This window comes from Macrotis lagotis, chromosome 2, assembly GCF_037893015.1.
Source record: "Macrotis lagotis isolate mMagLag1 chromosome 2, bilby.v1.9.chrom.fasta, whole genome shotgun sequence".
In the NCBI taxonomy this organism is placed as follows: domain Eukaryota; kingdom Metazoa; phylum Chordata; class Mammalia; order Peramelemorphia; family Peramelidae; genus Macrotis; species Macrotis lagotis.
Window position 1 is genome coordinate 280,783,916 of NC_133659.1, and position 24,267 is coordinate 280,808,182.

The 24,267-nt window shown below is 35.3% G+C and overlaps 1 protein-coding gene across 1 annotated transcript in view; it reads left to right on the forward strand.

The window, feature by feature from the left end:
* PPM1H (protein phosphatase, Mg2+/Mn2+ dependent 1H) overlaps positions 1 to 24,267 on the forward strand; it is a 318,199-nt gene that overhangs the window by 132,592 nt on the left and 161,340 nt on the right. The window contains 1 exon segment of the mRNA XM_074226229.1: positions 14,082 to 14,426. Within this exon segment, the coding sequence (XP_074082330.1) occupies positions 14,082 to 14,426 (345 nt within the window).

Consider the following 24,267-nt stretch of genomic DNA (forward strand, 5'->3'; position numbering starts at 1 on the left):
CTTGAACATCAAACTTTTTAAGAGAAACTTGAATACAAAGATCCCTAATTGATTTATGATTTTTTAAAATCTAAGTCATTATCTGTTTGAAGCTTATAATAAGATATGGTGGTTTAAATCTTATTTCTTCCAAACTGCTTTCTATGAGCTCTTAACATAATGGTCTGGATTTTCAGAGTTATCAAATACTGCACTACCTTGTTTCCATCCTGCATTCCTAACTAAACAACAACAATAATGATGATTATTAACATTTATATAGCATCTACTCATGATCATCCTAGGAAACTGAACCAAATGGCAGGTGTCATATATAAAAATGTTTGAGGTCAGACTTGAACTCAGCTATTCCTGATTCCAGATCTTGTGCCACATAATCTGTCCCATTAATCAACTCAGTTTCCTCATCTGTAAAATAGATATGATAATAGTACCTATCTCTCAGGGTTATGGTTATGTAATAGATTAAATGAGATATTATAAAACACTTTGTATCATATCTTGACCTGTGTGTGTTCTATTTAAATGCAACCATTATTTTTGTTATTGTCATTATTTCCTATGCAATCATACATCTAGATATTTTATGAACTTTGTAGTCATTTTGGATGACATGACTGTTGTCTCTCCTCTTTCTTCATTTGATTGGTAAAATAGCAAAAGGCTTATGATTTATCAGATTATTTTATGTCCTGAAACTTTTTCTGAAATTATTAATAGTTTCAATTGGTTTTTAATTCTAGCTCTAGGATTCTTTAAGTAAAACATTTTCAAAGAGATAATTTTGTTTCTTTGTTGCCTCTGCTTATAACCTGTTTATTTGCCTTTTATTGTTACTATCCCTAATATTTATAGAACCATAACAAATAATAGTGGTACTAATGGATAACCTTATTTTATCCTTGATCTTATTGGAAAATAATTTTCTTTTACAAATTATTCTAGCTCTTGGTTTTAGATATTATTTACCATATTGTTCCAAAATGAGATTCCCCCCCCAAAAATTTTGTATCTCCAAATTGTCGTGCTTTGTGCTTTGACTTGGTTATATTATCTTTTTTGTCCTATAGCATCTACCAAATGCTGATATTAAAGTGGGAGCAGGTACCTAAATTCTAGAGGTAGTACTGTGCATTTCTCTCACTAAGCAAGAGCAAAAAGCATTATATCTACAACAAATTTTCCACTCACTTTAAAGATGTTGTGGAAAGATCCAACTTGTGAAAGGAACTTTGGGAAATGGGGTAAAAGAGGGGAAGAGTAGGTCAAAGCAGCTACATTGGAAGGATTTGCATTTTTAAGAATTCCTAAATGAGTTGAGACTTTTCCCTTAGTGAGGAGATAGTGTGATGTAATAGGAACAGCATTGAATTTGATATCAAGAGACTTGGAATTAAATCCCTCCTTTCAAACTTGCAACTTAATCAGATCATTTAACTTCTGTGGAACTCTGATGGTTGTTCTAAATGAGCTCTCTAAATCTCTGATCTTATGATTGTAGTTCTAGTATTATTTTGAATCTTAAAGGAAAGTATGGAAAAAATAATCATGTGCCTTTTGTTGTTGTTGTAATAAACAGCTGCTGAAATTTCTGGGTAAAAGTGGACAGAGACATTTGGACACCCTCCAGTGATATGCCGAAGGGACATGCTGAACTTTTAGAATTAACCCTTCTGGGATAAAGATTTAATTTATCATACTTAATTATAAATATGTTCCTGAATATTGCTTATGTTTAATTTTTGTAAATTGTATATAAGATTGAATTTTGTAAGTTGTCAAATTTTAAACGTACCAGATAATTTTAATTAAAAGAATCCAAGCGTGAATCCTTATATAATGCAAGTGATCAATCTTTCTTCTCCCCTATTTCAATCTCCTACCCCATCAAAATGATATAAGTTTGGAGAATTCTACCTGTTGGTTTCTTCCAAAGAATTTCTTGGTTTGATTGTCTTGAAATCTCAACAAAATAGAAATACCATTTTGAAACTCAATGGAAATTTAGTATACTATAAACACATGACCTTTTAGTTAGAGATTTTAGATCTTTAACTTTTAAATTTGCTGTTGTTAGCCCCAGCCATCTTGGATGTCTGCCTCAACCTTTTACTACTGAAAAGAAGTAGAAGAGGAAATTTACTCTTATGAAATTTTATAAAAGGAAATAGTTTTGGCTAACTGAAATCTAAATACATTTAGTGACCCCTATGCCTTGGGGAGACCCTGTTACATTAATTTTCTGTTAACAGAGCTGTATATGGAACTTCTTGTATTATTAAAAATCTAAGAAATTGTCCTTCTTTTGGTCTTAATTCAGGGTGTTTTTTCAGAGAAAATATCAAACCAATAACTCTTTACTGGGTCTAATGTGGTTACTACTGGAAAGGACCTTTTTTCTGATATGGACCTCTTAGGCAATGTGGTGATGGCTATTGATCCTTTCTTAGACTCATGTTTTTAAATGTGTGAAATAAAATTCATAGAATTACAGAGAAAACTCATATTGTTACTGTTATAGATGCATTCATACATATACACATATACATAAAGTCATATCTGTTTCTATATATAATTATAGACATAGATATCCATATCTTTTTTTTTAAGTTTACAGACCTCAAATTACAAACTCTTGTTTGAGGGTTTAAGTAGGAAAAGATAGAAAGTGGTGCTGATGACCTAGATCTGAGGTTCTGCTTTCCCTTTATAGACATGCTTAAATTAAGCAGATGGAGATCACAGCTCCCAGCTGGGCTTTCAGCTCCCCCTGCCACCCTTTACACAGTGAAGTGTGCTGTCCCCAATGCTAGCTGGTTCAAAGGACAAAGAAAAGGCAGATTGTCTGTCTCAGCAGGACACTGAGTTGGGCAGCACTGGACTATGAGGAAGAAAGGTGAGGTCTTGTAATTTTGGAAGAGATTGAGGTTTCAAATGACTCAACACACCAGGAGGAGGGAGCATAATACCTCTTTATGGATTTTTTTTTAAAACGCCTAAGTTTATGAACTCATTATATCATTTTGGATTAAAACCAGTCATGAGACTACACACCAGATGTATATGCTTAGGTATTATTGTTTCTTTTGTCTCTTGTCTATTTGGAGTCTTTCTATTATACATCCTCTGTTGTCCATGTTGGGGATATTCTGAGCTACTAACTTTTTTTTTAAGATTTTATTTATTTTGAGTTTTACATTTTTTCCCCTAATCTTACTTCCCTCCCCTCACCCCCCCACAAAAGGCAATTTATCAGTCTTTACATTGTTTCCATGGTATACATTGATCCAAATTGAATGTGATGAGAGAGAAATCATATCCTTAAGGAAGAAACATAAAGTATAAGAGATAGCAAGATAAGACAATAAGATATCAGTTTTTTTTCTCCTAAATTAAAGGTAATAGTCCTTGGTCTTTGTTCAAACTCCACAGTTCTTTCTCTGGATACAGATGGTATTCTCCATTGCAGAGAGCCCCAAATTGTGCCTGATTGTAGCACGGATGGAATGAGTGAGTGAGCTACTAACTTTCACTAATGACATGAGAGAAAAATATATTTCAGTATTCAGATGACCTTGTGATTGGCAGGGTGCCAGGGGGAGTTATATGACCTTCCTCCAAATCCTAATTCAGTCACCTGTACAATCTTGGACTAATGATCTAATATGATTGTGCCTCCGTTTCTTCTTGTGCAAAAAGAGAAGATAGAGGATTGCCTATTAATTCCCTTTCAACTACAAATCTATGATTCCTTCAATATGCAATGGCAAATCATCCTTGCCAATCCATTTCTGTTGGGTAACAGGCAGGGGACCTTCCTCACTTTCTGTTGATGTTGCAAGAACGTCAGTAAAGCACATGAGCTGAACTTTGGTTTCTCCAGATGGTCAGTCCCCTTTTTTTTTTCTTTAATGCTATTTTTGGATGCATTATAGCAATGCTCCCATGCCCTCTGTGTGCTTCTCCATATTGTCCTCTGGTTGATGCTCATTTTTTAGTTCCTTGGAGGTCATCATGTAGGATGATTCTCAACCATATCACAACAGGAGAAATTTGGGATCATTAAAGGCAGAGGTGTCAAACATGAATAAAATGTAATTGGGAAATATTTTAATAAAATAAAAATACAGTGGAGCATAAATAATGGCAATATATGGATTTTCTAAATCAATAGCAGAAATTCTTGTGTGGTTTAGAGACCCCCATTTCTATTATAGTTTGACACCACTGATTAAAGGATCTTTGCAATTTTCTGAAGGCAATTTTCAGCCCACTCAAGTCTAAATAATGATAATGATGATTATAAGAGTAATGGCATTAGCTATCATTTATACAGCCTTTTAAAGTTCGCAAAGTAAAAGTCTGCAGAATGTAAATTTATATCAGGAAAAAGGCATCTAAATTCCAGTTGAGCATAATAATCAATCTTGGTAGTGGAGCGTCAGAAATGATGATGAAAGTATATGTTCCTTCTTGCTTTAGATACATTATCTCAGATATTTTTCAACAACCCTGTGTGCTAGGTACTAATATTATCTACATTTTATAGAGGAGACTGAGACTGAGGCTGAGAACCCTGGGGTCAACTTTTTCTTAAGTGTGTGTAGAAGAATTTGACCTGAGATCTTTCTGGCCCCAAGTCCAGCCTCTATACAATGTATTATGATTGCATAATTGGTGGGCATCCATCCCATTCTCTTGGTGCATTGGATTGCTTTATTGGGCTAATCTGTGAAAGACAGTTGTCTTTCAAGAGTTATCTTTCTTTCACCATGTTGATTTCTTGTACTCAAACTGCCTTAATTATCTTCCTCTCACCTTGTGATTTCTCAGGACTTTTGCTTTAGGTAACAACACTTCTGATTCACATAACCAGCCTCCGAGTATTTATTTTTAGTACTTTCTAAACAAGAAGAAAAGGGCCTCTTGAACAAAACACATGGCTTTTTTGTTATACTAATAACTGACCTTTAAAGATGTTGACTTTTAAGGTTTGCAAAATACTCTACAAATCTTATCTTATTTAATCATCACAAATAGCCTATAAGAAAGATACTTCAGGTGTTGTTATCACCATTTTACAAATGAGGAAACTGAGGGTTGGGGGTAGTTAAATATCTTTGCCCATGACCACTCAGTTGTGTCAGATGGGATTTGAGCCCAAGTATTTCTTGACTCTGGAATCCAATTATCTTTGTATTATACTATAACTAGTTCTGAATTCAGTTATCTTACTATCATGCCAAGGACTAGTTGTGTCCAAAGTGTTTTATAGACAAAAAGTGAAGTTAAACTTTAGTTTAAAGTAAACTTTTACCCAGTCCTCAATAAGGCACAGGTAGCAGAATAAGAAACCATAGAATTTTATTAAGCTTTAATGGATGCCCAGGAAGACATGGAAGAGTTTTATCAACTGATTCAGAATGAAGAACCAAGAGCATAGTTTTTCCATAATGACTGAAGTAATGGAATGAAAACAACACAGAAAGGCAGCCAAATTTGGATTAAACATGATAGCCATCTCAGTAATAATGAAATCTGTATCTATCCTTGTAGAAGAGTTAAAAGAATACAATCCCAAACAATAAGGCTTTAGCAGAACTTTTAAAAAGTGAATTCTTGACATATCACATTGGTTTGTCACAATTCCAGAAGCAAGGTGCTACTTGTATCATCCTTCCCTTGAATATCTAAGCACAGAGAGCTCATAATACTTTTCCTGACCTGAAATGGAAAGGGAACAGGAGAATTTTCATTGACTTTGCTTATCACAGGGTCTTTCTAGTGCTTGCCACCTCAAGGGTCTTAGATGGAGTGACAGATTCCCTTTAGCAAAGGTTCGGGGTCTGGGAAACTGACTTACCCTGGAGAAATGCCCTTATCTTTCTGAGACATACTTTTTCACCTATAAGATGAGGTGGTCATTAAAGTCTCTTAACTTCTTTAATATTCTTTCTCAAAAGACACTTATTAGACCTTCAGATGAAAGCTGAATATTAAAAGGTCTAGTTTTCCCAAAGTGATGTAAAAAGATTTTTCAGATATCCTTTTCACTATGGTAATCTTTAATTGAAAAAGCAAGACAAGTACCTCCCCCCATCTAAGATTTAAAGTGAGGTCTCTTAATTTTTTTTTCACAAACATACCATGTAATCCATTAAACTTTCCAACAGTAGCATTGAGCAATCTGAGGTAATGATCAAGACCTTAGGGAGTATATGCTTTTCTCCAGTGTGCACTACATTCTTTATTTCATCTCGGATATGAGAGAGATGACATATGATCAGAATCAGTTGAAACTGGGAGGTGACTCATTCCTCTTTCTAAGAGGGAGTCATCATTAGGCACATTTGGGCAGTGGTAATCATCTGTGATTTCCAATTTCCCTCTGCTATGTTTCACAGTTTGAGCTAAATGAAAGTTTTGTTGGGTTCTACCCAATGGGAGATGAGTGATTCAATGAGTGTTCCCATTTGGCATCAGCACCACAGAAGCATGAAGCATGTGTTTCTTTGTGTTTAGTTGTTGTTTGAGAAAGGGAAAGAAAATGATAAGACACATAGACCTTTGCTTCAGAAAAGTTGTTGTTTCTCCTCCCCTCAATTATTCCCTGCTCCCCCTCAAAGAAACTATGAAAGGCGTCATTTCTTTAAATAGTTCCACAGATCAGTCTATGTTGTTAACTGGGAAAAAACAAAACACCCTATACATCATATATACATTGAGACAGATTCACATTCACTGGGATAATGCCTGCTCTGTCTGCACCCTTAATTTTAGATTCTATAACCTTGCTTCACCTACCAAAACAAATTAAATGTAATTGGGAATCCTCACTGGGACTCTGATGTTTTATAATTGATCTTTTGGTTAATTTTTCTGACTGGGTTGAATAGTTTGTCGCATCAATCAGATAAAAAGAATTGAATTTTTTTTGGTGATCCCATCTCCTTAAACAAATGATGCTCAATAAATGTTTATTGAATTGTGTTAGACTGGAACCTCTAGTTCTCTTTGAAGATTCAGATTATGTACTATCTCCTACAAGAAGCCCTTCCAGATTTCTCTCACTTGCTAGGCATCCTACGTCTCCCACAAGCAATTTTGTGTTTATTGTTGTATATTTTTTATTAACCTCAAGACCTCTATCTGCCGAATGATGGTGGGGAGGGCAAAATCTATTTCACTTTGCTCTTCACTTCTACTGGAGTAGTTGCTAAGAAATATTTTTACAAATTTAATTGAATTCAAGTGGAGCAGAATTTACATTGTGATGGAGAACTGACTCTAGATACCATTAATCAGTTTTTAGTATCCCTCCTTCATAATTACTTTGTATATATCTTGTCTACATTTCATGTGCATATACATGTGTATGTGTCTTCCCTGAGAGAATATAAGCTTTATGAGGATAGGGAGGTTGGCTTTTTTCCTTTATGGTCCCAATTTTTATGAGAAGGTGGCCCACAGTAAAAGCTATGTAAATGCCAAAGGGGAGGAAATTATCCACCCAGTGTTACTGGATATTAGGAGTACATGTTTAACATCTCTGGGTTTTCATTTTTTCCTCAACTTCTCAAATAGATTTTTGCTTGATCTCCTCAACACTAACTCAGTTCTTAACCTGGCATTGAAAAAGCAACATTAAATTTAAATGATTTCTTAATTCAGTGTATTTTATTTTATGCTTTTGAAAAAAAAAAACATTATTCTTAAAAAGGGCTTCATAGTATTCCCTAGCCTGACAAAGGGATCAGTGACATAGTCCTGCCTATGTAGTTTATTTTATTTTATTTTAAAAAAGAATTCTTGGTTTGCTTGCCAGAATGACCTCTTTGTTTTTAATTGAAGGCTCAGAGGAATCACAATAGTTTAATAACTTTCTCTTTCTCCAAATAATGAAATCCCCACCACAACACAGTTCCTTATTATATTGATTTCCATATTTTGCAGCACAGATCCCCTGTCCTGACATATACTTCATGTCCCCCAATCAAAGCTTCATTAAAGAGGCTCCTTTTGTAAGAGGGGGAATGGGATTATATTGGTGGTTTTCATATGAACTACTTTATAGCTGTTTTGGGGTTTCAGTGTGAGCAGAAGAAACACTAAATTGTCTTCTAGTTAATTATGAATTCAAAGTACTAAGCAGAAGCTGTTGCCCTCACCTATCTTTAGTAGTGAGAATAGCAGAGATACATACTTTAAAATTGAGTTCAGATTCAGAAAAAGAATGATCTTTACCCTTTTCTTTTTTGTCTATTGAATACTGAAACTGTAATTAATTCACCTCTGGGTTGGAAGCCTTCACTTCCTATCCCCTTGTTTCTTCCTGCAACCCTACCTTGGTCATCCTCTAGTCTTTCTCACCATCATTTCGCAGCTATTTCACCATTCTGTTGTGTTCCAGATGACACTAGATAGAATAGATATAATGGGAAAATGAGTTCTCTGTTTCATCAATCAAGCGCAGCCTTACTTTCCCTTTATATGTGTGTCCAATTTCTGGTCACCCTTCAAGACTAGTTTAGTTCCTGTCTTCTTCATGAGAACATTCCTGAATAGTGTAGCCCATACAATCTTTCTTCCTTGGAAGCTCTATACTATTTATCACTTGGGCTATGCGGGCAGTGTGGCATACTAGTGGGAGAATTACACCAGTTTAAATCTTAACACAGACAGTTGCTGTGTGACATTAAACAAATATTTTAACCTTTCAGCTAAACATCTGTTTCATCATCTATAAAAATAGGAATAATAGCAACTAAAGTACTGAAGTACCTTATGGGTTTATTTTGAGAAGACCTTTTGCAAATCTCTAAGTGTTATGGAAATGTGGATAGTATCATAAATTTAAAACTATAAGGGAATTTAAAGGTCATTTTATCCAGTGCCCTCATTTTTACAGATTAGGAAAATGAGGCCCAAGAGTATCATGTCTTGTCCCAAGGACAAACAGAAAATAAGTGACAGAGTTGGCTTTGATCTCAAGTTCTCTGGCCTCATATCTTACATTCTTTTTTACTCTACTAAAGAAAAATAGAGGCGTTGCAAAAAAATGGGAGACAGAAAGAATGGGGAGTTTGAGATCTGAAGAGATGCCATTGAGAAATAAAAATGATCCTTTCCTATCTCTCCATCTCACCACAGAGGTCACAAGTTCTTAACACAAGGTCTGTGTTGATATCTGTTATTTCAATATAATTAGTGTCCTTTGTAATCTTATGTATTTTATCTTAAACATTTAAGAGCATGATTCTGAGAAAGAGACTAAAGGCTTTTACCAGACTCTCAATGGAGTCCATAACACACATAAATTAAGAACCATTGATTGACAGATAGACAGTTGCACACACATACACACACATACAACAGCCAGGTGGTACAGTAGTTAGAGCACCTGGTGTGGATTCAGGAAGACCCAAGTCCAAATTTGACTTCATACGCTGGGCAAGTCACACAATCCTGCCTGCCTCATTTCCTCATCTGTAAAATGAGCTAGAGAAGGAAATGGCAAACCACTCCAGTATCTTTGCCAAGAAAATCCATGAAGAGTCAGACACAACTGAACAACAACAAAATGTACAATGATAATGTGCCACAAAATTAGTTATTATTCACTTTAGCATATAATCATGTACTGCCTTGTTTTTTATATATTACGTATTTCACACATCAATTTCTTGCCATAACAAATAGATCACCCATAGAGACTCAGCTGTCCCTTCCTGAAAGTGTAGAAAATGATTTATGTTTGCTTTGAGTTGAAGACTTCATGACTCCACCCATCCTGATTCTGATTGGAAAGAGGGAACCATCCCCATGACTTTAAGTAAGCCTGCAGTATTGTTTAGAATTCATTGATGTTCTGCTGGTGCTCAGAACAAAATAATATATTATCTCATTCATCAATCTACTTTTTTGCATCTTTATTTTTAATTTTTTTCATACATATGCACATGTATATTTTTAAGTTACAAAATTTCCTTCCATCTCCCCTCAGTGATGAACAGTTAGGTTAGCATTGTACATACATAATTTTGATAAATATGTTTACAGATAAGTCATTTTAGGTATGAGGAATTAGGATTAAGGGAAAGAGATACATAAGAGATAATTTTTACAAAATGTTCATCAGATTCTGAAGGGTTGTTATGTTTTTCTTTCTCTGGATGAGGAACATTGTCCATTGTCAGTCTAATACAGTTGTCCTAGCTCTTTGAACTGCTGAGAGGAGCTGCTTCCATCAAGGTTGATCATCTCACAATGTTGTTAATGTATACAATGTTCCCTTGGTTCTGCTCCCTTTCCTCAGCATCAGATTGTGTAACTCAGTCTGACCATTTCTAGTTTCTTATAGAACAAAAGTATTCCATGGTATTCATGTACCATAAATTTTTTAGCCATTACCCAATTGATCCCTCCTTCAATTTCCAATTCTTTGCCATTACAAAAAAGAGCTACTATAAATATTTTGGAACATGTGGGACTTTTTCCCATTTTTTGATTTCTTCTAGATGTAGGCCTAAAATTTGAATTGCTGGATCAAAGGGAATAAACATTTTTATTGCTCTTTGGAAGTACTTCCATATTGCTCTCCAGAATTGTTGGATCCATTCACAACCCCACCAGCAAATGCATCAGTGTCCCAATCCTCCCCCAACCTCTTTCTAACCTCTCTCCAACACTGATCATTTCCCCATTTTTTTCACCCTGGTCAGACTATGGTGTCTAAATTCCTTTATGTCTAAATCTGTACCCATTTTGACCTTGTTTTGGTATAGGGTATGAGATGTGGGTTTATGCCTAGTTTTTCCCATACTATTTTCCAGTTTTCCCCAACAATTTTTGTCAAATAGTGAGTTCTTATCCCAGAAGCTGATGTCTTTGAGTTTGTCAAACTGTGGATTGCTGTGGTCATTTACTGTGGTTTCTTTTGACCTAATCCACTGATCCATAACTCTATTTCTTAACCAGTACCAGGCAGTTTTGATGACTGTTGCTTTATAGTATAGTTTTAGATTTGGTAGAGCTTTACATTTTTTTATCTGTTCCCTTGCAATTCTTGATCTTTTATTGCTCCAGGTGAATTTTTTTATTATTTTTCCTAACTTGGCAAAATAGTTATTTGGTAGTTTGATTGGTATGACACTGAACAAAAATTTTAATTTGGGTAGAATTGTCATTTTCATTATATTAGCTTGACCTAACCATGAGCAATCGACATTTTCCTAATTATTTAGATCTGACTTTATTTGGGTGAGAAGTGCTTTATAATTGTGTTCATATGGTTTCTGGGTTTGTCCTGGGAGGTAGATTGTTACTATAGTTGTCTATAGTTATTGGTAAATAGCATTTCTCTTTCTGTCTCTTGTTTTGTTGTTCATATACAGAAATGCTGATGATTTATTTTATATCCTGCAAGTATTGGGAGGGCTGAAGGTCTCACCTGAGAACTTTACAAATGATTATAAGTTATAATTATAAGTTATGATTATAAGTTATAAGACCTCCCAGTTTATGATGCCTGCATCAGAGAAAGTACTAAGTTTTATCAGTACAGTAGAATTAAAGTGGGTCAAAGGATAATGAGACACTTAAATTTAAAGTTAACACCACCCCTGCTTTCACTGGGGCCTTTTGTCTCAAACATAGTTATGTCATCTTGGACCTCTTCAATGGAGAGATAAGACCCAACTATACCCATATCCTTTAAGTCCAATCTCTTCAATTATATTTGACCCTTTAATTATCCTAAGAGAAATAAAATTCTAAAGAAGTAGAAGTATTATGTCTTCATTTTTAGGAATATAATTTAGGAATACAATTTGATGTATACAATTTGATGGTCTTGACCACCATTTCTTATGTTTTGTTTCATTTTTTCCTTCCTTTTTCATTTACCTTTTTATGCCACTCTTGAATTATGTATTTGGTGATTGAATTCTCTGTTCAGCTTCTGGTCTTTGTGTCAGGAAATTCTGGAAGTCCTCTATTTCACTGAATCGTCCAACTACTTCTGATAGTACCTGAATAGAAAAAAAATCTGTCCTCATAATGAATGAATGAATGAATGAATGAATAGCCTTCACTGTTCAGATTTGTTTCCCCCTTCAATTATCTCACGTGCATAAATAATACATGTGTGTATTTTGGAAATGGCATTTTTGTATCAAGACAGAAGTTGACTTATAGGAATTAGAACAATAGTTTAAATCAAGACTTTTGTAGGTTTTTGAGATCAAGAATTTTTTTTTAGGTTTTTGCAAGGCAATTGGGGTTAAGTGGCTTGCCGAAAGCCACACAGCTAGGTAATTATTAAGTGTCTGAGGTCAGATTTGAACCCAGGTACTCCTGACTCCAGGGCCGGTGTTTATCCACTGCCACCGAGCCACCTCAAGATCAAGAATTATTAACGAACTGATGGAAGAAGCAAGACACTTTTCAAGGGGGGGAAAGATTGAAGTTAATCAGAACATAGCTTGAGATATATAGTACCTTGGATTGAAACATAGTAGGAAAAACATTTTATGATATTTTGTATCAGCTAATATAGACAGATAAGCCTATGATGTTTCCATCAGACTTTGTGCTGAGCAAGCCAACTAAACATTTATTAGATTTATATATCCAGGCACTCCTGGGAAGATAGATACAAAAAAAAAAGAAAGAAAAGAAAAGAAAAATGACCTCCTGACCTCAAGGAATTTAAGATCTCATGGAAGACCAAGTCACAAAGGACACAGTTTTCCCCAGGAATAGAAACCTGAGTTTATCAGACATGATGGTGGAGCAGAGCTGACCAGAAGGAAAGATGCAGACAATATTGTGTCATGGGAAGACCTATGGATCTGTAGACAAAGACATGGATTTGAATTTCAGCTGTGGAATTTACTTACCTGAGGCAAATCATTTACCTTTTCTGCCCTGGGTTTTCTTAGCTTTTTGTAAAATAATGGAGTTTAATGAGATAAGAGGTTTTTAATTTTTTTCCTCTTTGGCATCATGGAACTCTTTGGCAGTTTGCTGAAGTCTATAAAACATATTTCAAAATAATCTTTTTAATTGCAGAAGATAAAATGCATGGAATTACAAAGGTTGAAATATGAGTATCAAAATGTATTTTTAAGAAAAATGAGTACTCAGACCCTACAATTAAGAATCCCTGGAATAGATGATCTTTAAAGTCCTTTCAGGTTTGAATTTGTGATCTCATGAAGCTTTATATTAATTGAGATTCTATTTTCTAATCCATATATGTCAAACATAGTTACTTACCAGCGTGTGCATCAACTACCAAATCAAACTCGATGAAAACATAACTGGTAAATGTTTAATGAAAAATAAAACAAAAAATATAGTACAACATGAATAATGTTACATTCTGGTTTTCTAAGTCAACATGCAGTCCCGGAATCCGTTTCTATTTGAGTTTGGCACCACTGGTTTGCTAGATGACACAATGGATAGAATCCTGATCTTGGATTCAGGAAAACCTGAGTTCAAATTCTGACTCAAATACTTAATAGTTTTGTGACCCTAGACAAGTCATTTAACTTCTGTCTGCCTCAGTTACCTCAACTGTAAAATGGGAATCATAATAGCATCTCCTTCTCAGAGTTTCCAAATGAGATATTTGTAAAGCACATAGTTTATTTCCTTCTTTCTTTCCTTGTCCTGTTGCCATTTACTCCTTGCCAAATTCTAGCCCTTAGCTTACTCCCACCATCTTCATCCTGTCCTACCCACATGTTGCTGAAAGAAGCCAGGGAAACACATGGAGCTTTGCTGATTGGCTCCCCTAAAGATTTTAACCTTAGCTCATCTCAGACTGTGTTTTGTCTTCCTTTAAATCCAGACCCAATATTCTCTTCACTATCAAGGTCTGCCTCTCATGGGCCAGAGTAACAAGGTTAGAGTTGGTTCTCCTTTGGGTAGGAATAGTAGATGTGATCCCTAGTGATTATGAACACTGACTGTTCATTTGTGGCCCTTTTGGTTTCACCATTAGTATCATACTCTTCCCTCCATCTGAAAACCCCCAAGCCTCTCATTTCCCTCTGTCTTTTTTGTCTAATCAGGACACGGATGGCATTTCTTTCCACTACTGGTCCCTCTTTGATGGGCATGCTGGATCTGGGGCAGCTGTCGTGGCATCCCGACTGTTGCAGCATCACATTGTGGAGCAGCTACAAGACATTATAGAGATCCTGAAGAACTCTGCGGTCCTCCCCCCAACCTGTCTGGGGGAGGAACCTGAGAACAATCCTACCAACAGCAGGACTCTGACAAGGGCTGCCTCCCTTCGTGGAGGAGTAGGAGCCCCGGGTTCCCCAAGCACCCCACCCACACGTTTCTTTACGGAGAAAAAGATTCCCCATGAGTGCCTTGTTATTGGGGCCATTGAAAGTGCATTCAAGGAAATGGTAGGTATAACTCACTATAGATCATGGTCCCAGAAGCACCCCACAGATGTCATTTAGGCCAACCCCCTGCCTTCTGCAGAATGCTTCTTCAATCTGTTCGTTCATTCATTCCATAGTGCTTTTAAGCTCCAAACTGTTTATCTTGTGTGATTTTCCATTTGCAAGGGAAATAAAGAGCAAAGTGGAACTTCTGGCCTTCCAAATATCAACAAAGATTTGTTGATGCTATTGGCAAAAAACAACCAAGCTATCCCTGGTGTATTCAATATCTTTCATTTTGGTATGTTCACATTCACACCAATTAGTAAAATTTCTAATAGACTAAAATGGTTAAGCTGATGTTTATGAATTCCCTGAAGTTTGGTAAAGCTTAAAAGACTTAGCAGTATGATCAAACTCACTTTTCCTCTGAACCTCATATATGTGAGCATAATTCTGTATCCTTGGTCAGGCATTTTTTTCATTTGTTCTTAGTTATCAGTGCCAATTCAGGACAATTTAGGTGATGCTAACCAAGAATGAGTCCTGTTTTATTTTGGAAGGCAGGCTTCTTCACATTTTCAAATTTGAATGTGTATTATCTGGGAAATGATCATATTTCCAAATATACCACTCAGTAAAGAGCTGGCCCACATGACAGAGTTTGCCACCTGTATTTTAGTTATAGATACTTTTCCTAATCTACCTAGAAAAGTAAGAGTAAGGGGTAATTTAAAAGCTAGCAGAAGATTTTAGGATACTGATGATACTTGTGAGTGAAAAGGTTTAGCTGTTACTCTTGTGGTATAAATTGTCAAAGCTGGAAAGTCAAATGGTCCAGACATTGTATGAATCCAAACTTAGGATAAAACCCAGATGTCTAGAAATGACCAGAGAAGCACTTTTCCTCTTGCCCTTAATTCATGCTATAAATATTTTTGAAACTCTTAATTCTAAGCACTTTAGAATGAGCTTTCCCTGATGAGAGAAAATACTCATTCGTTTACATGGTAGGAGTGGAGAGCAAAGTAAATTTTAGAGGTTATTTTTTGTGTATAATTGACAATTCCAGGAAGCATGTTCTTTTATATGAAGTTGTTGTCTTCTCACTTTTATCCACTAGAGGCCAATATTATATTAAGTCAAGTCTCAAAAGCCGACTTCCGGCTCTGCTCCCTTAAGCTTTTGCTGTGCATTGACAAACTACAGGAAATAAAATGAAAGAATTTGAGGGAGAACCCTCAGAAGGAAGAGCGTCAATCCTCTTTGATGCTGTTTCTCAGTTTTTAATTGAAAGTTCCATTCTTGAATTCTTGATTTAGATGCCAGAGCTTAAAAAAAAAATACTGATTTAGTTTCTTTCAATCTCAGGCAATTTCACCTCTCTTAAATATCCTATTCCCTCTTCTAATAATCATGATTAAGAATAATAACTCTCTGCCTTCTTTATCATCCCTCATGTCCTCCTCCAACTAGTCTCTCCTATTCTCCAAACTCCCACATGCTAGCTACAAATCTGGGGTTTGCAGAATGGAATCAATCCTTTGCTCCGGTTGCCATTGTATTAAACTCTATTCTTCCTCACCCCACTTATTATTTACACACACACAAACACACACACACACACACTAAATATAAATAAGATTTTAAATAGAAATATAACAAATTAATATAATATATAACAAATATAAATATTTTTAAATATAAATAAATGAAATATTTTCCTCCTCTCTTTTTCCCAGATAAAATATCCTCTCTCTCTCCCTCTCCTCCTTTTCTCCTTCTCTCTCCCCCTCACCTTACCTTCATAAGCCCCATATCATTTAAGTACTTTCATTCTACTTTCTAAATTTTATTTTACACAGTTTTTTAGGCAAGGCAAACCAAAATATATACATCCACTCACAGTATGAAAATTCATATTCTCATACATCTATACACACGTCTTGCCTACATGCATATATGTGTATGTTCATGCACAGACACATACCTTTACCTACATTCCACAGATTGTAGGATAAAATTTAGAAAGTAGAGAGTAGGTACAACAATAATAAATTAAGACTCTTAACCTTGATACTGAAAGCGATTAACATACCCAGAAATGATATATTTAGAGACAGAGAAGATTTATGATGAGTTTCCAAGTAGAGTTCTCCTATATTACAATCACAACTTCAATTTCCACTCCAAACAAATTCCTTCCCTCATTGTATATACTATGAATTTAGAGAATTATAAATACTATATATAAAATCATATTGTACTTAACATACACATGTATACAGATACATAATATATTTACACTATATCTATAATATGGCTAAATAATAATATACTAGTATGTAGAGATATGCAGCATGTGCACACATATTTTTATATGTGTGTGTACATATATATGCATATGTAGGATGCACACACATACACATGAGTGTATGTATTGACAGTTTGGTTTGAGGGAGAATCAAATCTGTAATTGTTTTAGTAGGAGGTGCTTGGCCCTGGAGTCAGGAGGATCTGAGTTTGTATCTAGTCTCAGACACTTCATAATTACTTAGCTGTGTGACCCTGGGCAATTCACTTTGCCTTGCAAATAATAATAGTAAGTAATAATTAGTAGAAGGTGCTCCTGACCTAGAAAGTCTGTTCACTAATCATTAGATGCATCTGTAATCTATTGTCATAAAGAGTAACCTGGAAGCACAGAAAAGGTTAAGTCTTTTATTCATGAGCACATAGATCATCCATGAAATAAGTGGAACTTGGAACCAGGTCTTCCTATCTCCAAGGCTGAGTCCTTTATTTGCATTGTTGCCTTTCATTAAACTAATTGCCTTATTGCAAGCATACTTCCATTTTTTTTAACTATCCAACATAAGGGCTCATTATATCTTTTTTATCTTTCCTTAAGGATATATTAAATGTTATTAAATTATATAATATTTAATATTATTAAATTTATCCCTCTACCCACTTCATTCTTAGATAGACAGGCCTGGAATTTTTTTTTTTTTACTATTCTCACATTTTTCTTCATTGTAGCTTTTCAGGTCAAGCTTCTTGTCTCTGGATTTTTTTCCCCTGCTGGAAAAGAACCTTCTTTTTGACCTGTGTCTGACACGACCCAGTCTATCTCTTTCACAATAGAATAATCCACTATTAAAATTATCTGTGCATTCTGATTTGGTTACAGGTATACCTGTACCTGTTTTGATTCTCTATCCACTAAACTTCAGACTTCATGGCCCTCCTTTCTGCTGGTTCATTTCACAAGTCTCAATACTTAGGGTTTTTTGGGCTCTTTTTTTATTTCCCACTCCCAAAATTTTATACACACACACACACATATATATAATGACAGCTTGAAAGCAAAATTTGTTTTTAGAGTCAGGATTTAAGGAATGACTTGGGCATCAATCTTACGTTTTGATGGAACTGGAGAGAAAGAATTAATGTAGGATTTTTGTGTTTATAGGAATTGAATAGTGTCCTGACTTGCTGGTGTCCTGACATTCATGTTCTAGTGGGGAAGTAAAAAAAAAAAAACTCAATTAACTGGCATATATTGACCACCTATACTATGTGGTATAGAATTGTAAAACATATAGAATGTGAGCTCCATCACAATGTTTGGACATGATAAGCATTAATAAATATTTCTTGACTTAAAAAGAGGGACTTGCTAGTTGTTTGCAATTTGAGTTTTTTAGTTTTATTTTTGTTTTTACATCATTGTTTCTTATTTATGCTAGTGCCTAATAAATACCTAATTTTAATCGTGGATAAAATGATCTGTAATAGTTGAAGGATTAATCACTGAGGCAGAATTTAAGTCTGGCCTTGAAGGTCAAAATGGGTTCAAATGGGTAATCCTCAGAACCTAGAGCTGAGTAGGGCCTCAGTCGTTTATTGAGAATGGGCATAGCTTATGTGGAGACCTACAAAGATAGAGATTAAAAGGAACATCTTAGGGAGTAGTTTGTGACAAGGTTGATAAGATGTCCCCATTTTGGAGAGATTTTAATACTCGACAGCAGAGTTTAAATATGAACTAAAATAGACACAAGGGTGACATTGTTGATAGAGTCAAGAGTGGTATACTGAAAATAGTGTTTTAGGTTATATAATCTGGCTGTGGTGTGCAGAGTATTTTTGGCTACTGGCCCCCACCTCTGGAAAAAATAGCCCAGCATTCAGGAAGGGAAAAAAAGGAGATGATGAGAGATGAAAGCTTGTGTGTGAGCTAAATGCAGTTTGACCAATTGTCTTAGGTTTATTTTGCCTGCTTTTTCCTTGAGGAAGATGTACTGTGCCTGCCAAGCCCCAGAGGCACCTCTGATGGGAGGTGTTTTTTCACTATATCACTTCTTTGAAAATGGAGATCTAGACACCTCTTTCTCTTTTTCTGTGGCAGGCATGAAAAATAAAATGCTGTTCCATGAGATTCAGTCTAGGATGCCGGTCTCTCTGATCTCTGGACCAAAATTCTCAAGGCTCAACAGAAAAATGCCTCTCGGAAAGAAAATCTTCTGGAGCTTGGCTCTTGCCTGAGGAAATGTTTCACTTGGCAAACTTTCAAATATAACTTGACAAGCTAGTAAACGAAAAGACTGTCTTCCATTCCTGTTCTTTGGTCTGCTTACAGCAACCTCCCCCACCCCCAAATAGACATTTTACTATTTTTATTTATGTGTGAGAGACTTCTAGGCATAAGGATTCAAGAATAAAGAGTGAAATTGTCCCTCTTTGCTATGAATTTAGCATTCCAATAGGAAAGACAAATACTGCATATAAAAATACACACATATAGAAAATGAATGTATATACATGGCTATTTGCAGAATAGTTAAATCCTGTACATCTGGTGGGGCAGGAGGGCACTAGGTGGCCCCTCAGTTGCTTCTCAAGAAAAAGTTTTCATGAGTTGGACATGAGGAAGGAGAGCATTCCAGATAATGACTATGGCCAAGACTATAGATAAGAGTGCTGTATAGAAGGACCAAAGAGAACACCAGTTCAATCGGATCACTATGGTCACAGGGGGACTAATTTCTAGTGATAGAAATATTTAGTTGTTTTTAAGTTGTGCCCAACTCTTTGAGATCCCCTCTGGGCTTTTCTTGATAAATATACTTGAGTAGTTTGCCATTTTCTTCTCCATTTCAATTTACAGATGAGAAAACTAAGAAAAACAGGGTTAAATGACTTTCCTAGGGTCACACAGCTAAGTGTCTCTGAGGTTATATTTGAAGAAGCTAAGTCTTCATGACTCCAGGCCTGTCCCTCTATCCTCTGCACCACTTCATTGTGCTGTAGGAATATAGAAAGATAGAGGGAGAAATATAGAAGAAAAAGGGAGAAAAAAATATTTAATTGCAGCCAGAAAATATAGGAATACATGCATATTCACATATATATATATATATATATATATATATATATATACATCTATATAGAGAGATGTGTGTGTATGAATGAGAGAAAAGATAAGTTAGGATCAGAACATATATATATATATATATATATATATGTATATATATATATACACATACACACATACATACATGTGTATGAGAAAAGAGAGGATAAGTTGGGACCAGAAAATACAGAAATATACACACACATATATAGATATAGATATATACATACATACATACACATATCTATATATCAAGATGGGTAAGTGTGTATGAAAGAGGGAAAGGACAAGTTAGGGCCAGAAAAAAAAATATATAATATATATATATATATATATATAAACACACACACACGTGTGTGTGTGTGTGTGTGTGTGTGTGTGTGTGTAAAAGAGAGAGAGAGAGAGAGAGAGAGAGAGAGGATAAGTTGATACCAGAAAGTTAAGTTGGGTGTGTTTTAAGAGCTAACAAAGGAGATTATATTTTAGCTGAAAAGGAATAAGAAGTCTCTATGTGTGTGAAGTTTTTCAGCCTTGGGTACCACAATGATATATCAATAAGACACAACAAATGGAGAGATCCTTTAGCTCCTTAGGAATATTAAATCAGTCAACAAGCATTAAATAATTATATATTTAATATGTAGAAAAAATGTAATTTGGGGAGGAGTGCTGAGTGACTCCATAGTAACTGCAGGTAATAATTGGTATTTGACTCGTCTTTAAGGGAGTTTTAAAAAGAGTCTTGATTCTGATAGGTGGAGGTAAGAAAGGAACCATTCCAAGCATGGAGAAGGCTTCTATAAAGAGGAGTTCTCTGTGTGTACAATAGCCTGTAGATCAGATTAATGTTAAAAGATGAGATAGAGTCGAGTACTTTGAGTATCTTCTCTACAGCAGATTTATGGGAAGAAATATTTTACAGGATAAGAAAGGATAGATGGGTTGTAATGTCCATCATGGAAAGAAACAATCCATATTTATGTAATCCTAATGATTAATAATTGTGTGTCATCTCTTCTAAAGTCCTGATACAGTTCTTTGGCATGGTATGGCCTTCAGTTCTTATCAAACTTTCAGTAGGTACAGCCATTGCTTAGAAAGGTTTCAGGTTAAAAACTGGACAATTCAATTGACTTGCATGAGGACCAGTCTAGCCAAATTAGGAAACCCTTATCTATGGAAGGTTGGCAGATGACATTTTTTTCTGCTATGGTAACTGATGAAGACCATCTCTTGGGAAAAAGAAATCAAAATATCTCTTTTGTAGTTGAAGAAGTACTTGCACCAGTGAAACTGCAGAAGTTAGAAGTGTTAGAAGTCATCATGTTTAAGAAATATTGAATGCAAACTTAATCTCGTTAGTTAGATAAGAGAATTAAAAAACAATCCCTATTGATGTAATGCAGGGAACTCAACCTTTTGATGTCATAAACCTCCTTGGCAGTCTGATGGAGCCTATACTCATTCAATTAATATTTTTAAATGAAAAAAAATACATAGGATTACAAAGGAAGTCAATTATATTGAATACTATAGAAATTAGTATCCATATGTAGTTTAAAAAAAGTTCATAGATATCAGGGTAAGAATCTCTGGCATATTGATAGATGAAAGGCTAGCCTGGAGCTAGGAAGAACTAGTTTATTACCTTGGAGATATGTTCCTTTGAGCAAGTAATTTCATTTCTGAGAGCTCCCAAGCAAATTATGAAGGATATGCTGATCTCTCCACATAGGAAATAGAAATCACAGCTCTGGTGTGCTCTCCACCCCACCCCACTCCCCAGTCAGAACCAATAGAGCACTGGGTTCAAGTCTATGGAAATAGAAAAAACTTTTCTCTTTTCTTTGCTTGAGTAAGTCCCCCTTCAATGTAAGCAAATTCCATTGGCATGCTTTTACTAAACTAATACTAAACTTTCAGAGCTAAGATGGACCTTTCATTTGTCTCCCAGTTTATATTTTGGCTTCATCTACACAATTACACACACACACACACACACACACACACACACACACCCTAAAATATTTAGGAAGTAGATTGGAAGTAAAGAGGAGAAGCAATTCTCTGATAATATTTTAAACCTTAAACACATCTGAGACATTTGTTTCTCCATTATCTTTCATGTACAGATTGTAAAACAACAGGTCATCCTGATAAGGGGAAGTGTCTTTCCTGAATTGGCATTGCTGAATGATAGGAGGATGAATGCAAAATTAATTAATAGCTATTGTTTTATAATAATTTTTTAACAAAAGGAGCAGTCTAACTGTGATGGAAAACATAAAGCTTTTAATTTATGAAAGCAGACTTTTCATCCCTATTTGACTGAAGAAGTTGTGATTGCTTGACCGACTTTGATATGACATAATATCACATGTCATTCAACTGTTGGCCAGCTGATGGCCTCATTGGGCAATACTGACTGCTTTCCACTCTGCTTTTCTGTTTATTCTGCAGATAAATTTACTCTTGGAACAAATAGGATTGGACCTTCTGCTTTGGAACTGCGCAGAATCTTATTATTTGTGACAGACACTATTAGCAATGCAAACTACCTTGTACTTAAACCCACCTCAGTCCAATTTAAACTATAGGATTAGGATTCTTGCCCTCATTTTTGTCCAAAATTGCTTCTTCTCACAACCTGAAATTAGTAGGAGACAAAAGATGGTCTTAAGATTATATTATCTCTGGGAATTTCAAACTAAATTATAGCTGTCACAGACAAAAAAATTTGTTCCTTGGATCAACATGTTTATTTCAAATCTTTCTCCTTTCCCCATTTACGCACGCACACACACACACACAGAATCTCTTTCACACAAACTTGTTCACACACACACACACACACACACACACACACACACAAAAACACCTCTCTTTGCTATTCTCCTTATAACAAAAGTGGAATACAATGAAACAGCATAGTAAATTGCCTCTTCGTTGATATGTGGATAAACTCAGATTAAGCATAATATTTGAGCAGAAAGTCTCCTTTCCAACCATATTGAAAAAGTTGCTTTAAGAGGTCTGCCTTTTTCCCCAGGTGATAAGCTGAAATTGGTTATCTTCTTTAACTGAGCACCACTAACTTCATCCAGATAGCTCCTGTTAATGAATGGTGGTAATGTGTAGATTTTTGTGTTGTTGGCATAAATATTGTATAGTCATGTTTTGGATGGTGACTCAAATTGTTTTCCTCAAAGCACAGATCCATAAAGGAGGTTTCTCCATGATCTGATTTTTTTTCCTATGAGGAATGTAAGTAAGCCCAAACTTAGACATGATTAGCTCATCTTTCTAACTAAAGAAGGAAGACTTGTCCCAAAATTACAGATTCTTAACTTGGAGACCTGTATTTTTTGTTGTTGTTTTTAAATAATCCTTTGGTATGGTGGATGGCTTATCAGAAGAGTATCTCTCATTTGGTAAATTCAAAACTGATCTCCAAATATGTGTTCATTGATCATTCAGTAATTTGGATTGTATTACAGAGAAGTAGCCTCAATGACTTCTCTAGGCCCTTGTCAGTCCTTAAGAATATGATGATCCAAAATGTATTTAAAGAATAGGAAATAAGGAGAAAGCAAATGCACTATTTTGACTTCTAGGGAGAAAAGGCAAAGAGAAAATCAGTTATTTTTAGAATATACTCATATACTCTGCTAGGACACAATTTTGGAATCTATGAAAAAGTATTTTAATGTCAGTAGGTCCTTTATCTGGTTCCCTTTCTCCTTTAAGGGAAGCTAGCATGAAAATAAATATCCTTCAGTGCATAGTGAATATGATCCCTAGGACCTTATTTGCAATTAAAATGAGTGTGTGTCTGTGTATGTGAGTATGTGAGGGATGTCTGTAATGAGTGCAGGTATGCGTTAGAAAAGTTATTTGAACAAAATACAGAAAGATACTGTTTATCACGTGAAGTTGCTATTTCTAAAAAAGCCATTGCAAAAAATGAACATTCAAAAAAAGTTAATAAAGAATGAAGAATGATAAGGAAAAGTTTTTTTGAGGATTTTCTGTCTATTCTACCCCATACATAACAGCACATTGTCAACTGACAAAGCTAATAAATGGTAAATTTCCAACCAATTAAAAGTGAGAACTGCTATTCCCTAGTTAAATCTGGAGGTTGTAGAGTTGAGCATTGTGACTAGATTTCTAAAAGGCTGAATAATAATATGACTGATAATTTTTGTTATGCAAACTAAGGTGAATGAGACCTCCTGCCATAATGTCTACATTTGATTGTCTGGAAGGGTTCCAGAGATTTTTTTTTTTTGATGTAGGACAATGTTTTGTAATTGACCTTGTGGGCATGGGAGGGAGGAGGGAGGGGGAAGGAGGGAGAGGGAGAGGGAGAATTTTGTTTCTTAAACTGTCACTATTCAGATGCAAATCCTCATATTTTATGCAAAGGCATGAACATTCAAA